Source organism: Pygoscelis adeliae, unplaced genomic scaffold, assembly GCF_000699105.1.
Source record: "Pygoscelis adeliae isolate BGI_AS28 unplaced genomic scaffold, ASM69910v1 Scaffold100, whole genome shotgun sequence".
Lineage (NCBI taxonomy): Eukaryota > Metazoa > Chordata > Aves > Sphenisciformes > Spheniscidae > Pygoscelis > Pygoscelis adeliae.
The window spans coordinates 2748158-2762608 of record NW_008824034.1 but is presented as its reverse complement, the minus strand read 5'-3'; the positions used below and the strand labels follow the sequence as shown (position 1 = coordinate 2762608).

The window sequence follows — 14451 nt, the reverse complement described above, 5'->3', positions numbered from 1 at the left end:
ATAAAAACTTCAATTTAAAAATACATGTTTAGCTTTAGGTACCAAACAGAATATATGCTAGTGAGAGGGAAGGGGGGGAAGAACACTGAAAAGCAGCCTAGTTTATTCCTAAACATACTCTCCAGGCAAGCTGTACATTTCTACTAAGTTGTTTACAATCTCCCAATTAACTGAGGTAACTAGTTAGCCTCAACAACAATCACCTCTCACTAGTTACTGGAGTTAGTTGGAAGCCTGAAAACAATTCAGTGGAAATGTTTAATGAAAAATATCTGGTGAAAGGGCTGCCCACATACAGTACGGATCTCAGGAGAAGTGATCCTGGGCATATGTGGCACTGGGACACATGAACGTGAAGAGTTCTCCTGAGGAATCAGTTCACAAATGACATTCAAGCCTCTATAACAGACTCATGAACAATTCTTCTGACTCCCATTTGCTTATGGCGTGGCCCAGCGACATTTCAGTGAAAAGACCCATTGATTTCATGGGGCTTTGGGAGAAAGTCTTAGGGCTTTACACTGTTGGGTGCTCCGTAGTTTGAACTTAAGCTGGCAGCAGGTATCTTTTGGGATTCATTTCAATCTGGAATTTTCATCACTTTGGGTCTCTGAAATATTTCCATTGCATATATCGAGTTTCCTGAGCAACTGCTTACCATCAGCTGCTTCGTCTCCTCCAAAGTTCTGTCTGTAGAACAGCATTAACTCTATGTTGTAGCACTTATAGATGGTCACGAGCAAAATAAGCAGAAGAAGGATGGCTCCCAGTCCTCCAGCAAGCTCTATTTTGTAGATCAAATCTAAAATTAGCAAGGAAAGACAAAAAGGTTATGATCTTTCCGAGCTTTATTTGCTCTAATCCACTGTACAATTCCACATAAAATTGTGCAGCTTCCAATTATAACCACTGTAACATTAAGGATACCTAATTTTTTTGTTCATTACCTATTACTTAACTTTACCCATTTACTCCATCTACTTCCCATCTGAAATCACCATCCAGAATGCATTTGAGGCTATAATCGTAATTCTTCTACAAGGGAATTATGTAGTGATTTTAGATGGCGGATTAATCAACTTTTAATGAGCTTGTGGAGTTTGAAACTTCTGTATTGGCAGAGTGCATCAAATGCTGTATGCAGCATGTGAGAATAGATATACTAGACATATTGTACCCTATTTCAGAGGCTCTAGGCCCCCAAATAGTATTAAACTTTGGTTTTATTTATGAAGCCAGTGGATGAGCTGATGTGACCTGCGAAGCCAGGACTTCAGCTGAATCACTGGAGAATGAATTGAGCATCCAGAATGCCCAAGATAACTGAGAAGCCAGGAGTGCACATCAGCCTGCTAAGAGCCACTTTGTTCGAGTTGTGATGGCTACTAATGGAGTTCTCACATGGTTGTTTACTACACATTATACTTTAATGGGAACTAGTGCTAGTTAAAATTTCCTACTGGGATGATTTGTTAGGGAACATCACAAGCAGTCTGCCTCAAAGAACTTCACAAATTCATCCAAATGCAATTATCCATCTTTTACAGCTGGGGAAACAGAGGCACAGAAAAGTGAAGCAACATGTTCAAGGTGGTTCAGCAAACCAGTGCCAGAATGGGATAAAAAACCTTGAATACCAGTCCAGTGCTCTACCTGATGTAAGACACTAACGTTAACAGTATTGCTCTTTAGCCTGAAATGTCCTCTGAATACAATATTGCTCATAACACCACTTGGCATATTACTTAGCTATAAAAGACAAAAGATGACAATTTGACAATAACTACCTCTAACAGCCTGTATTAGTTTAGATAAGACGTCATGAAGTTATTTGCTGCTGTGATAAATACAACGTGAAGATGTAAAAACTGTAATATAGGCAAGACAAACTTTTTATGATCTTTACGCTTCAGAAACTTAGGTCAGAAAAAATTACTGGTATGTCATTTGTGTCATTTTCAAGATAAAAAGCAAATTAGTTGTGTATCTTTTGGGGTTATTCTTGCCTCACCATGCCTTCTATTTCAATAATTAACATCAGATGTCAAACTATTCCCAGTTTACAGTTCCTCTGATGTCTGTCTGGTAAGAAGTCATGGACTAATAGATGGGAAAAGTCTATTATAATAGCTATTTAATCTCTCTGAGAATACAGGGAATTCATGGGACTTTTATTATACTGCATGATAAAGTTAGCATATGCTCTGGGGATAAATCTAGTCAAATAGAGAAGAGAGTTGGTTAAAATAACTTTTCAGGGAAAAAACTATTTTTTTGTTGTACTGACTCTTTTTTGCTAGGAAAGTGAGATGATGGCAAAGTTGCCAGCTTGGAAGAAGAGAATATGCTGAGCCTTGATCACCTGCAGCCCACAAAGGAGCACAGACTTGTGTTCACTTGCAGGGGGAATGGCAGGGTGTCGAGCAAAAACACAAACTCCAGCTCAAAAGGCAGAATCGATCTGCTTTTGCGTCTCCTGTATTTGTCCTACTGCCCCATAAACTCTCCTAGAATCCAGATGTAAGGCGGCAGAAAGCCAAGGCTTTTGGGCTCCTTATTTCCATTCCAAGGTGGAGGCAATGGAAAAAAAACCCAGAATGTTCAGTTTTCTTGCCTATTCCAGCTCTTAGTCTCTGCCCCTGATTAATGCCTTACTCCTCAAGTGGTCTTCACTGAGGTCAATAGGGAAGGCAGCACACCCAACATTAGGAAAGGAATTGAATCTGGGCTTTGTGCTATAATAGTGACTGAAAATTAGTAAATAATATTCTGATAGTTTCTAATGTAAAATAATGTAGAAGGACTTAGCCAATACGTATCACAGAGGATTATGGTCTTTAAAACACTAAAAGTCTCATTAACACCTAATAAATGAGAGACAAATATATTTTAGAAGGTTCCTCATCATTTAGTACTATATCAGTATCAAAAAAACCCCAAAAATCAGTTTCCTGCATGTCTTGAATAAAGGCAGCCTCCTTGAAATAAATGGTGAGCAAACATAATTATAATATTTACTTTTATCCAAATTCACTGCTTCTTTCCACTAAAAGCACGGCTTAATTTTATTCTGCAGTTTCTGACAATTTATTCATGTTCCAGGACAGTTATATTATAGACTATGTAGACTTCAATCACTAAAATACTGAACTGTTTTCATATTCATTTGAAGGGAATCCTGATCTATTTCCACAACTAAGGGACAAGTGGGTGTATATTGTGTTTCCATGTAATTTGAGCACCAAACATGCTAGGACAGCATGGAGAAAAAAAAGAAAACCAAACCCAGGATTGTCCAGAACTTATTTTTGAACTACTTGCAAGCAAATAACAATGTGGTCTTGAATTAAGCCAGTAAAGAAGAATGTGATAGCAGGCAGGGGTATTCAGGCCTCAGGAGCATGCCTGATTCTGTCTTTCCATTGGTAGCTTTGAGTGTTTGAAACTGGATTTGGTTCTTTTTCAGTCAAAAAAAAAAAAAAAAAAAAACCCTAAATGATGATGCATGCTCTGGGGCTATCAGTACACTGGTGCTGTACAGACAGCACTCCTGTATTCTCCGAAAGCATTTGTGAGGACCATACCACTAATACAGCAAAAGACTTCAACATATTTTACCTTAAATATTTGAACAGTTCCTTTTTCTTCCTTAAAGCAAAGTATGTGCTTGAAAATAACCACCTGATGTCAAAACAAGAACTAACTCTAGAAACGCTTATACTACAGCTATAACTTGGATTTGGGGTTTAGTCCTGGTTTTTTATCCAAGCCTTCCTAGTTTAACAGGACTCATGACTTATGCTAGCGCCTGTACACCTGATGTGCTGCAATCACACCTTTGAACAGAGGGCAGACATAACCCACAGCACTGTGACAATCTGGAGACAAAACAGAGCTACAAGCACCGCTTGCCGAACAGGGATAACGCAGCCCTTAGCAGGTAAGACTTTGGAGGGAGCGGGATTTCTCTGGCTGAGAGATCTGTGCTTCCTCTTTGCCTTTCCCAAGTGCCCCAGCATCTGGAAAGCTGCAGCACATTACAATAGGAATCCACGATCCCTTCTTTGACACGCACAAAGCATGCTGGTCAACAGCTTTCCACCAGTCCTACCCTAAATCTTGTCACAGGTCAGTAAATACAGTAGTGTTTCCTGGCTCATGAATACTCTACGGTCAAATCCAAGCTGGAGGAAGCTAGGATAAGAGGTAATTATATCAAGTTGCAGAAAGGAAAAGTTTGGTCAAGTATTTGTAAGAACTTAATAAATAACAAAAAGGACAATGGGACAGGCAGTCAAAGGACACAGTGAAAATACTGTGGTTATTTTAAATGACACTTTAATAGCTTGAAAATCAACTATTGAGAATGCCTGAGGGGAATATAAGCTTTCTACAGCCACAGTGCAGAGAGAAATGAAATAGTAGCTGAGAAGTGATCCTTTCCACCTCCAAATTCTGTATTCAGCAGTGCTTCTTCCATAATTTCAGCAGAGCTCTGAAATGTCTGCATTTTCTTGTTATAAATAAACCTAGCTTGTTATTCTAATATATGCAACACAGCTGAACATTTAACAGTGTCAACATAGATATACTTACTATCAGTTGTATATTTATTAGGTTCAGTGGATGGAAAGGTAGAACGCTTTTTGCACTAAAAAGGCTAATCCTTCATCATGATGACCAGATTCCTTAAAGTTGTGACATCCTGTTGATTTAGACGTTGAATATACATTCATGTGTGTTCCACATCACAACTGCAGGCCCTTGTTTCTCAGAGTGGTTTGCACCTTCCGCACTGTGTTTTGTTCTTATCACTTAGCCTAAAATATAACCTAGATTATGCCCTTCTTTCTGGGAGGACATAAAACTCTCATGTCTAGAGGAAACTCTGTAAGCAGGACTTGATTCAACTGATTTTAACAGGATTGCATACTGTACTTTCACACATATAGCCTGTGGGTCACATAAACGAATAGCAAAAAAAGAGGACATTGACTCAAGAGTTTCCTCTCCCTAGTAGCCCTTTTTTGTCCCAATACTACCCCTCCCTCACCTTTCATTTTATACAGATCATAGCCATGAAACACAGCACTTAGCATCCAGCATGCCTTTAGGTGAACCAATGACTATGGATGTTTTCCAGAACTGTGGTGCTCCATCTATAAAGGCCTTGGCCGGTCTTCCTATTCTTCCACCTGACCCTTAGTTCATCTGTCCCATGGTCATGTCTACCCTAGGCTCAGAGGTCAATCTGCAGCACGCTCAGGTACTAATAGTATATTTAAACCTTCTCCAAAGGGTGACACTTTTGTGGGGTTTTGCTGCGAGTGTGGCGATGGAGAGCACTGGCTTTTTTAACTGACACTAACACTACAATCCACAATCTGCTGAGAAGCACGTCCTTTGCCTTAGTGGTCTGAAAGCACACAAAGGACTGGAACAGCACTTGCAGGTGTGCCTCGTGAAAACATTTCTTCTTCTCCTCTTTTGGTAAATTAATTTACTGCCAAGAATAATGGCAGAGATCTGGACAATGTATTAGCTCTTTAGTCAATCTCCTGCACTGAAGGCTCTGAGGTTTCACATTACGGCTTTACCCGAGTGTGTAACCTTCCTTTGCTTTCCCAACAGTTAATGGCTTATAGCTTTTGTACTACCTAATACACTGTATCTTAGAGAGATCACCATCAAATTTAAATGTCACCCTACTTATGAATAGGACAGGTGATTGAACAAACAACATAAGAACTGTAATGAGATACTGTTACACTCCTTATGATAATGACTTCTACAAACAGCAGAACATAGTAGCACCTTTCAATTTGGAACCTTCAAACCCAAATGGTTTCCTTTCTGCTACAGATAACTCATCAGTAGCGGTATTCCCACTTCCAGGTACAGTACCAAGCAAAGCAACCATGATGGCGTAATTCTCCATTGATTTGTAGCTCCCATTGCAATGTTTTCATTCCCAATGCAGCTAGAAATCAAAATGCGTGGCAACTGCTTAAAGCTTTCAATTTAAACAGCAAAGCCAGGAAGTGGAGAAATATGAGAACATCTGACCTCGCTGCTGAGGTACCTATTCTAAGAAATGCACATTTTAACTCCATCACACAATTACCTCTGGTCTAGTCAGTCAACTCTGGGTCAAATTCATAGGTTGTTTAGACCAAACTACTTCCACTGATTATATTGGTGCTTTATGGGTGACTGTATTCCAGGCAAGTGCATCACCTGCAAGGCTGATTCATTAGAGACTAAAGAACAATTCATGAATTTTTTTCACAAACAGTAAACTGAAGCTGTAACACAAACATACTTCAGCTCCAAGTAGGCACACAGGAGTCCAGCCTGGCTCAGAGGTCAGCAGGACCTTTGCTACTGGCTGACCTGTTGCTGCTGAGGCAGGTGAGAGTACAGATAATTAAATAAAGAGAATTACCTTTCTTGCGCAAAAGAACACTGGCATGTTTCCGTCCGTTTCTGTTTTCCACATGACACGTATAGTTGGCCAGGTCTGCCTCCTCTACAGCATCAAAGATCAATGTCAATTCAACTTCTTTTTCTCCAAGATGTTCTCTGAGGAGTCTGAAAGGAAGGATACAGTCTTTGCTTAACTGAATTAATACAGGTGGAAGATTCCCAAAAGAACCATGATTTGTCAGCACAAGATACACAGTGTTCCTGGTTTCCTTCACTGCTGGAGAAGGACTTGGAAGGAGACTCGAGTTGCCTGAAAGAGAATTCAGAGGCATCTTTCATGACAACCAAAAGCCTTTTTCTCTCACCATGTCTGTAGCGAGGAGCTGAATCAAGTGCAGGAAGAGTGGCTACGAGTGCAATGGTTGCATGTGGCTTGTTTACCTCGGCTCCACCAGAATTAAATGCTAAAAACAATGTTTCTTTTAAAAGAAGCAATAAATACTCACTTTCCAGAGGAGTAAATACGCATTACTGAGTCATCGCTGGGCAAATTATAAGGCAGTATTTTAAAGGCTGAGTATTGTGATACATTTTAATGCAGTCTGGAAAACCAATGAAAGGAGCTGTGCTACTCTGTGGAATTTTCCTCTGTTTTTTGGGGCTAGATCCTGACTTTAAAAGGGAACAGTGTCAAGAACAAGAGCTCTCTGCTCCTTTGAGAGGACAGAGGAGACATGCAAAATCCCCACAAAGGGAATAGAAAGTTCTAGCAGACTTTCAGGCCAGAGGTACAGTCTTTTCATGTCCTAGTTCTAATGTGAACATTAAAAAGAATGCAAAGTAAATGCAAGTGTTTTCTGATGCTGACATTAAGTCTAAAAATACAATGCCCTATTCTCTCAAAAGACTTCTTATCAGTTGCTCAAGAAAAAGTTACCAGTCCTTTGAACAAGGAAATGTAACGTCAAGTAAAATCTACCAGATTCATTTGATCCTGTTAGCATACTGCTGCAGAATGTGTAAGGGTATAAATACAAAACGTGTGATGCCCTCGCAGTCGCCTGTGAACTCACCATTGCACGTAGTACTTCAGTGAGTCTTTTCGCTGAAAAGATAGCATACGGCACAAAGAGGTAAAGGTATAAATAAGATCCAGGTTCACAGAAAAAGAAATATTTTCTCCAGAGACTGAAGGGAGGCAATTGGGCACAAAGTAATTAACCAGAGCGCTGTTGCGCTGGATGGAAACTGCTTCTGGAGAGCTTAAAATTTTTCAGTAACAACAACAAATCCCAAACTTCTCTATTACAAACCAAAGTTGTTTTGGGGTTTCCAATGCACACACACATTTTCTTATGTACATAATTTCATATAACAAACGTGGAACTCCAAATTTGAAAACAAATTAGAAGTGAAGTATGAAGGCATTGCACAAGACAATCAAAAATGCAAGTCTGACTGCTATAAACCACATATTTACAGTAAGATTTCATACAGCACATAGCCTTTAAAGGCTTGTGTGATCTGACAGAACTCAGAAGACGTACCAGAGCATCCACAACAGTTCAGCCTCTTTCACTATGGCTGTGTAACTTGCAAAAAAGCAAGTGGAAAAACATTAGTTTAAGAACAGGCATCTGTGTTGCATTTGGAAACTTGGATTGCATCTGTTTTGCAAATTCACTCCCATTTATCGTGTATTTTTGCATTCTTTTTTATTCTGGCCCTGAGTCCAAGTGCTGAAAATAATGCAAGAAAGGTTGAATTTGCATAATTTCTGGGCAGAAAAGAAACCTCTCAGAAAAGAGAGCCTGATCTGTTTGCAGACTCAAATCAGTCTAAATCATTGGGGGTGTCCTGGTTTCAGCTGGGATAGAGTTAATTTTTTTCCTAGTAGCTGGCACAGTGCTGTGTTTTGGATTTAGTATGAGAATAAGAGAATAATGTTGATTATTCACACCGATGTTTTAGTTGTTGCTGAGCAGTGCTTACACTAGTCAAGGACTTTTCAGCTTCCCATGCTCTACCGACTGAGAAGGCTGGAGGTGCACAAGAAGCTGGGAGGGGGCACAGCCAGGACAGCTGCCCCAAACTGGCCAAAGGGACATTCCATACCATGGGACGTCATGCTCAGTACATAAACTGGGGGAAACTGGCTGGGGGGGCCGCTGCTCGGGGATGGGCTGGGCATCGGTCGGCGGGTGGTGAGCAATTCCATTGTGCATCACTTGTTTTGTATATTCTTTTATCATTATTATTATTATTATTACATTCCCTTCCTTTTCTGTCCTATTAAACTGTCTTTATCTCAGCCCACGAATTTTACTTTTTTTTCCCCCCGATTCTCTTCCCCATCCCACTGCGGGGGGGAAGCGAGCGAATGGCTGTGTGGTGTTTAGCTGCCTGCCAGGTTAAACCACAACAGGGGGTCAGATAAATCAATTCTCATTTACCTATTAATATTCCATATGTATATATAGCCAAATATTTTAAAATTGGAGAAGTCTTTCTTCTCTGTTGGTAAACAATATGGTCCACCAATTTTGGCCTACAAATCATGCTGCAAAGTACAAATAAAACCATTAACAGAGAAGATATCTGGACACTGATCTGGAGCACTGTGTGAATGTTCAGATTGTCTTGTGTTTAGTATAATCAGCATATTTTATGCAGAAAAAAAATGAAGAAAGATTACAATTAAGATAAAATAAACTATTATTCTGAATCTATTTAAAATAAAATACTCGACCCTTAACCTAAATTTAAATAATACGTGATCAGCTAAAAAGGAGCTTTCATAAAAAAGAATACGCATTTTGACTGAGAATTTTTTTTCACTTATTTTCATGCTAATTGCAATCTTTAGGAAGAGAACTCTTTAGAATGGGATCTATCATGAAAATGCTGACAGACACTTAAACATTATGCTGGTAAGGTTTGCACTCTTAATTAATGGTTTTGGTTGCTCAAACCAAGTTTTTTTTTTTCTCTTTTTTTCTTTTAACCAGTACTCTACAGCTAATGATTCATTATTGCCACAGAAATACACAGTTGGTCACCTACATTCTTTTAATATGTGTGCAGCCTTTAATTGATTGCATTTTGTAGTTGGTTCAGAGAACGTTGAGCACAATATTTTTGGGGAAGAAAAGGAATACAGTATCAAGAAACAAGACTTTAAAGCTGCCACAGTATTTACTGCACACCCAGAAGATGAAGCTCTGTCCCTATCTGAGTTGGGGGAAACTTTGCCAGCAACACTGCCAACACATGCCAGCTGCCACAAGTTGAGAAAATAATGGCTCTTTCTTCTGGTCCAATGAACAAACTGTAAGAGTAATTACATCATTGAATACACAGGTAAATCAATGGTGCTTGACAACTCACAACAAACAGGATGGAGGGAGGGAGAGAAGAGGTGGATGAAGTAAAAAAAATACCCAGTGCTTTCTTTTTGTTCAAGATGAAGCATTTTATTTCATCTGAAACAAAACATTTTGTCTACTGATTATTTTTCAGTTAAGAAAGTATGAATTAAAAACAAAAGTATCATTTCAGAATACAAATATTTTCTTTGAAAAGTATCCAATGTTTCCATTTTTTCAAATCTTTTGTCATATTTTTCCAATGCATTTATGCACTAAGTTGAATCTGAAGTTAAAATACTTTTCCTTTGAAACCACCACATTTTCCTAAAATTTTCAGGCTTTGTATGATTATAGATGTAAAGGCCGTAAGAAAGCTTCAGCTGGCTCTCTTTGCAAGACTAAGGCATTAATTCCAAACCTTTACTAACCTGCATGCGAGTTGGGACTTATCAAAAAGGAAACTTTTATTCTTTATATAGTTGAGGATCTGGACTGTGAACAGGGATATGAAATCTAGTCCCTTCTTCCTAGTCCTTAACAATAGTCTGTAGACGAAAGGACAGATGTGTGTGTACACAAGTACCTCTCCAAAGTAAAGTAGTTCAACTAAGAACATGGCACAGCGATCTTCCCTCTCACTTTCCTGCACCATGTTTCTCATTCTCTGCCCAGAAATTGTCTACTCGAATAGTATAAGCTTTTCAGGAGAGGGCTGTCATTTCCATACTTCTCTGCAATGTACCCAGCACATTAGCCAGGCAGTGATGGTAATTCTGCCTCCCTCCCTCAGCATCCCCCCAACAGAATACAACATCCTCATCTTGTCTGAGCGTTTTGCAACCATCAGTTGACTTCTCTGGGTGAAAAGGCAGAATGTTAAATTAATCAGTAGGAAGAAATAAGGCTGCAGTTAAAATGTCTCCTTTCTCTTCTTTTCATGCCTCTAGAACGAGTTAAACTATTTCCACTTTAAAACTGGAGGAGAGAGGAAAAAAAAAAGGACAAACATGCTCTACAAGCTAAGCATTATGAGGCACCTGCAAACTGTTCTGCAGTGTTGTCTGAAGAAGAAAAAGAAGGAACTCATAGGTGGCTGGGAGAGTAAGATTTATGCCTGAAAATACTCCTTTGCCATGGCAGAGAGACGGTGTTGAAATTTGCTGTGGGCTCCTTTGATAACTAGGTACAACCGACAACTCTGCAGGCAGGCTTAAAGACTCCGATTCCTTCTTTAATAGCCCCGGTTCAATTTACATGACGTTTTTATTACTGCTGTGAAAAACCCACCTGGCAAGCAAAGCCTCTTTCTCCTTTTCCCCCTATGCATGTCTAACATTTGGGGATCTTAATTCAAGGGAAGGCAAGGAGGCAGGTTAGAGAGGGGGTCATCACCTCTGAGTCCTGCAATGCTGATTAGTTACTTTTTATTATGAGGCTCTGTAACAAGGTCTAATAAATAATGAGAAGCCCAGAGCTACACATATATTACTCATGGTGAAGTCTGCTTACCAGAAAAACAGTTCCACGGGTTTGATTTTAACAGAAATGCTCAAGTCATGTGCATCCTTATTTCAGTGCTTTCATAAAAGCAGACTAATTGACTGGTAACTATGCATGCTAGAGGATGCAAACTAGGGATGGATGTTTTGTACTCCCACACTGCATTGATCTGCAAACCTAAATTCTCATCATATACAGCAAATCCAGCAACACAATGGATGGGTACAGTCCAGGGTAAGGACAGCACCAAAAATTCAGAGTGCTACTAAATTTGTGAATTAAGTCAAGGGACGCAGAGTTAAAATGTTAGATATTTGCCAAAAGAACAACCCATGGAGGATCTTGGTCCGGTTGTAACAATTCCCAATTACTTGTAGTTTCCCAACATTAACAGAAACATGCTGATAATTTCATATAGAAGGAAACTGATGGGAAAAGCATCTAACCAGCAAGTTCACTGTGGCTTATCAAATTTGAAACATACATGACATTTTTTGAAATACATCAGTAAATACAACTAGGTAGAAGATGTGGGCTGGCTCAGGGCACTGACAGAACAGTTAGTGCTGCTTAGTTTCCCTGAAGCAGCATACCTGTAATGAGACACAGAAACAAGAGCTGTTACTGTGGAAAAATCATTTGCAAAAAGTTACTACTGCAGTTGCCATAGCTACTTCTAAATGAAAAAAGGGATGGACTGTGGCACTGCTGGTAATGATGCAGTAGGTTTTGGTAAATGCTATGTTTTTAATGCTGGCTATGATGTACAGGAGATTAGGTACGTGATAAGCAGCTTTGTTGAAGAGAAGATTCACTGAATTGTGACGGGTCTGTAAACTGAGTCAAAGCATTTTAACGGAGTGAGAAAAGGGAGTTGCCACAAAATTAATTTGAAACGTGCATGTGTAATGAGATAGCACAATGAAGGACAAATACAGCTTTTTCAAACTCAGTTTCACTAACAAATGCATATAAAGGAAAAGTTTTGAACTGTGCTAGAGCTGAGAGAGCTCTTTAAATACAAACCTCAAATTGTCCTTCTGATGCAGAGGAAGAACATGACCAAAATCACTCTGTCCATATATATACACCAGAGAGGACACAGTGTTGTTAAATGCTGATTACCTGCAATGGCAGATGTTTCCAATAATTGTATTTTGCGGTCAGGAGCCCAAAAGAGAACTGTACACTTAAAGCCATTCTGGCAATGTATGATAAATTTCATCTGTGTGCAATTAAGGTGCAATGTTAGGTCAGTTATTTTAGTATATCTTAATAACTAGAAGATATTTTAACTGCTGAAATTCAAATTATTGATCAAGTAATAAAGCAAAGGAATCTCTCTGCCTGCCTGCTCTCCCAAATCACTTTTACAAGAAACAAACAGCTCAGAAATGAGACCAATAAAATGTGCAATGGAAGGTGCAAAGACCTTGGCTTTCTTTATATTCATCGTATCTATAGGAGCTGGGACCACGTTGTCCATAGTATAACCATAGCCTAGTCTTTGCTCAAAGAGCTATTAATCAGGTAATTATTAAACAAGGAAAACAAGAAGATGCCATTAGGTGCAAATTCCATTAAAGTTCATGGGGATACAAGTGTTTTCCTTACAACTGGTACAGCAAATAATAACCAGCATCTGGAACAGGCCAAGCACAAGTTGGGTATCAGACATCCTCACACAGCAATCTCCTTCTCTCCCTTAAGCATTAAGCATGGAGGAACAAATGCTGCTCTTTGAAAGCCCTGGTTAGGGCATGCTGAGAGCTATATCACAGGCAGACAACACATTCAGTAGAAGAGAAAAAGTGTGGTGACTTTGACAGGAGACCATTCATCTTTAAGATTAACACTGATGCCGAAATGAACGTTATCTCGCCAAGGGCTGCCACAAGGGGCAGCTGCAGTGGACAGCATCATTCCCACGCAGGCTAAAATCAACCCCAGAACACTCAGACATTTCAGCTACCATCAGGGGAATTTGATAACAGATTTTCAGGCGCATAGATTCGCTAGAAAGGAGAGGGAACAACTCACGCTGCCCTGGTTCCAAGTCATTCATCACTCTTTAGACAGAAAACTATTTCCACTTCCAATTAAAAACCTCTTTAAAAAAACCCAACACGCTTTTGGGATATACCATGTTTTCAACAGTAAATACTCAAAAAAGTACCTGACTTCGCCTTCTTTAATGTGACCTTCTAATTCTTCTATGAATTTTTCCCCTTTCATCCAGTAGATCATGGGGCCTGATTCTCCACTGAATCCAAAGAAAGCTTTGCAGGCCACAGTCAGCGGGTTTCCTGAGGACAAGAAGAAAAGAGAGGGTTAGACACGAAAAAGGGTGATGTTGATTTGCATCTACAGGAAATAGCTGTGAAATGAAACTCTGAGGTTATCCATAATTTCATTTTTCCCAGAAAGATACTACATGAACAATGAGAAGGTATGGAAATGGTGGCAACATAAGGTGATATCAGATTGGTTGTTAAAAAGAAAGAGATGACTTCTTTGTCAGACTCCTGGGATCTCTACCAGGACTGGGGAGTGTGCCCTAAGAGGCAGGTAAATCACTGAACTTGCTTACTGCTGCCTATCCACCCATAAAAAAGACACAATAATTTCTTCCTCGCTTAGATAGAAATCAAATGTTAATGAAGTCTTGGTAAGCTGTTCAGAGAGCTTTTAAAGATCCCCAAGTAATACATGATGCCAGTGAGCACCAACAACACTTATGTTACTGTCAACAGGCTTTTGGCAAAGGGCCAACCTTCGAAGCATTACTCAAGCAATAAAGAACTCTCCCTTTCAGCTCTGCAAAAATACTTCCAAAAGAAAGAAAATAAAACTTGTAAAGTAAGCAGATTTCTTTTCTCTCCAAGAATTCAGCATTTAGGTGGGTTTTTGTTTGGCTACAGCTTTAGCTGTACTAGCTAGTCCAGGACTGTGCTTACACTGCCAGGACAGATGGTCGTCTGCCTGCAGAAGACAAAAAAAAAAAGAACAAAAAAACCCCCAAACAAGCCAGGAAATTCAAGATAAGCATGCTCATTCCCTTAGTATGCAAATACAGCTGCTGCACCCACTTCTCTTTGCCTATTTTACCCAGCATAGGTGGTCCAGGTTACAAAGCAGCTGTGGAGTCACCAACTTA

At 39.5% G+C, this 14451-nt stretch overlaps 1 protein-coding gene across 1 annotated transcript in view; it reads right to left on the bottom strand.

Annotated features, from left to right (window-relative positions):
• Positions 1-14451, bottom strand: part of IL1RAPL2 (interleukin 1 receptor accessory protein-like 2) — a 391710-nt gene that overhangs the window by 14033 nt on the left and 363226 nt on the right. The window contains exons 6-8 of the mRNA XM_009330996.1: positions 13471-13600; positions 6446-6591; positions 659-802 (exon numbers count right to left, since the gene is read on the bottom strand). Of these exons, the coding sequence (XP_009329271.1) occupies positions 659-802; positions 6446-6591; positions 13471-13600 (420 nt within the window). The remainder of the gene's footprint in view (positions 1-658; positions 803-6445; positions 6592-13470; positions 13601-14451) is intronic.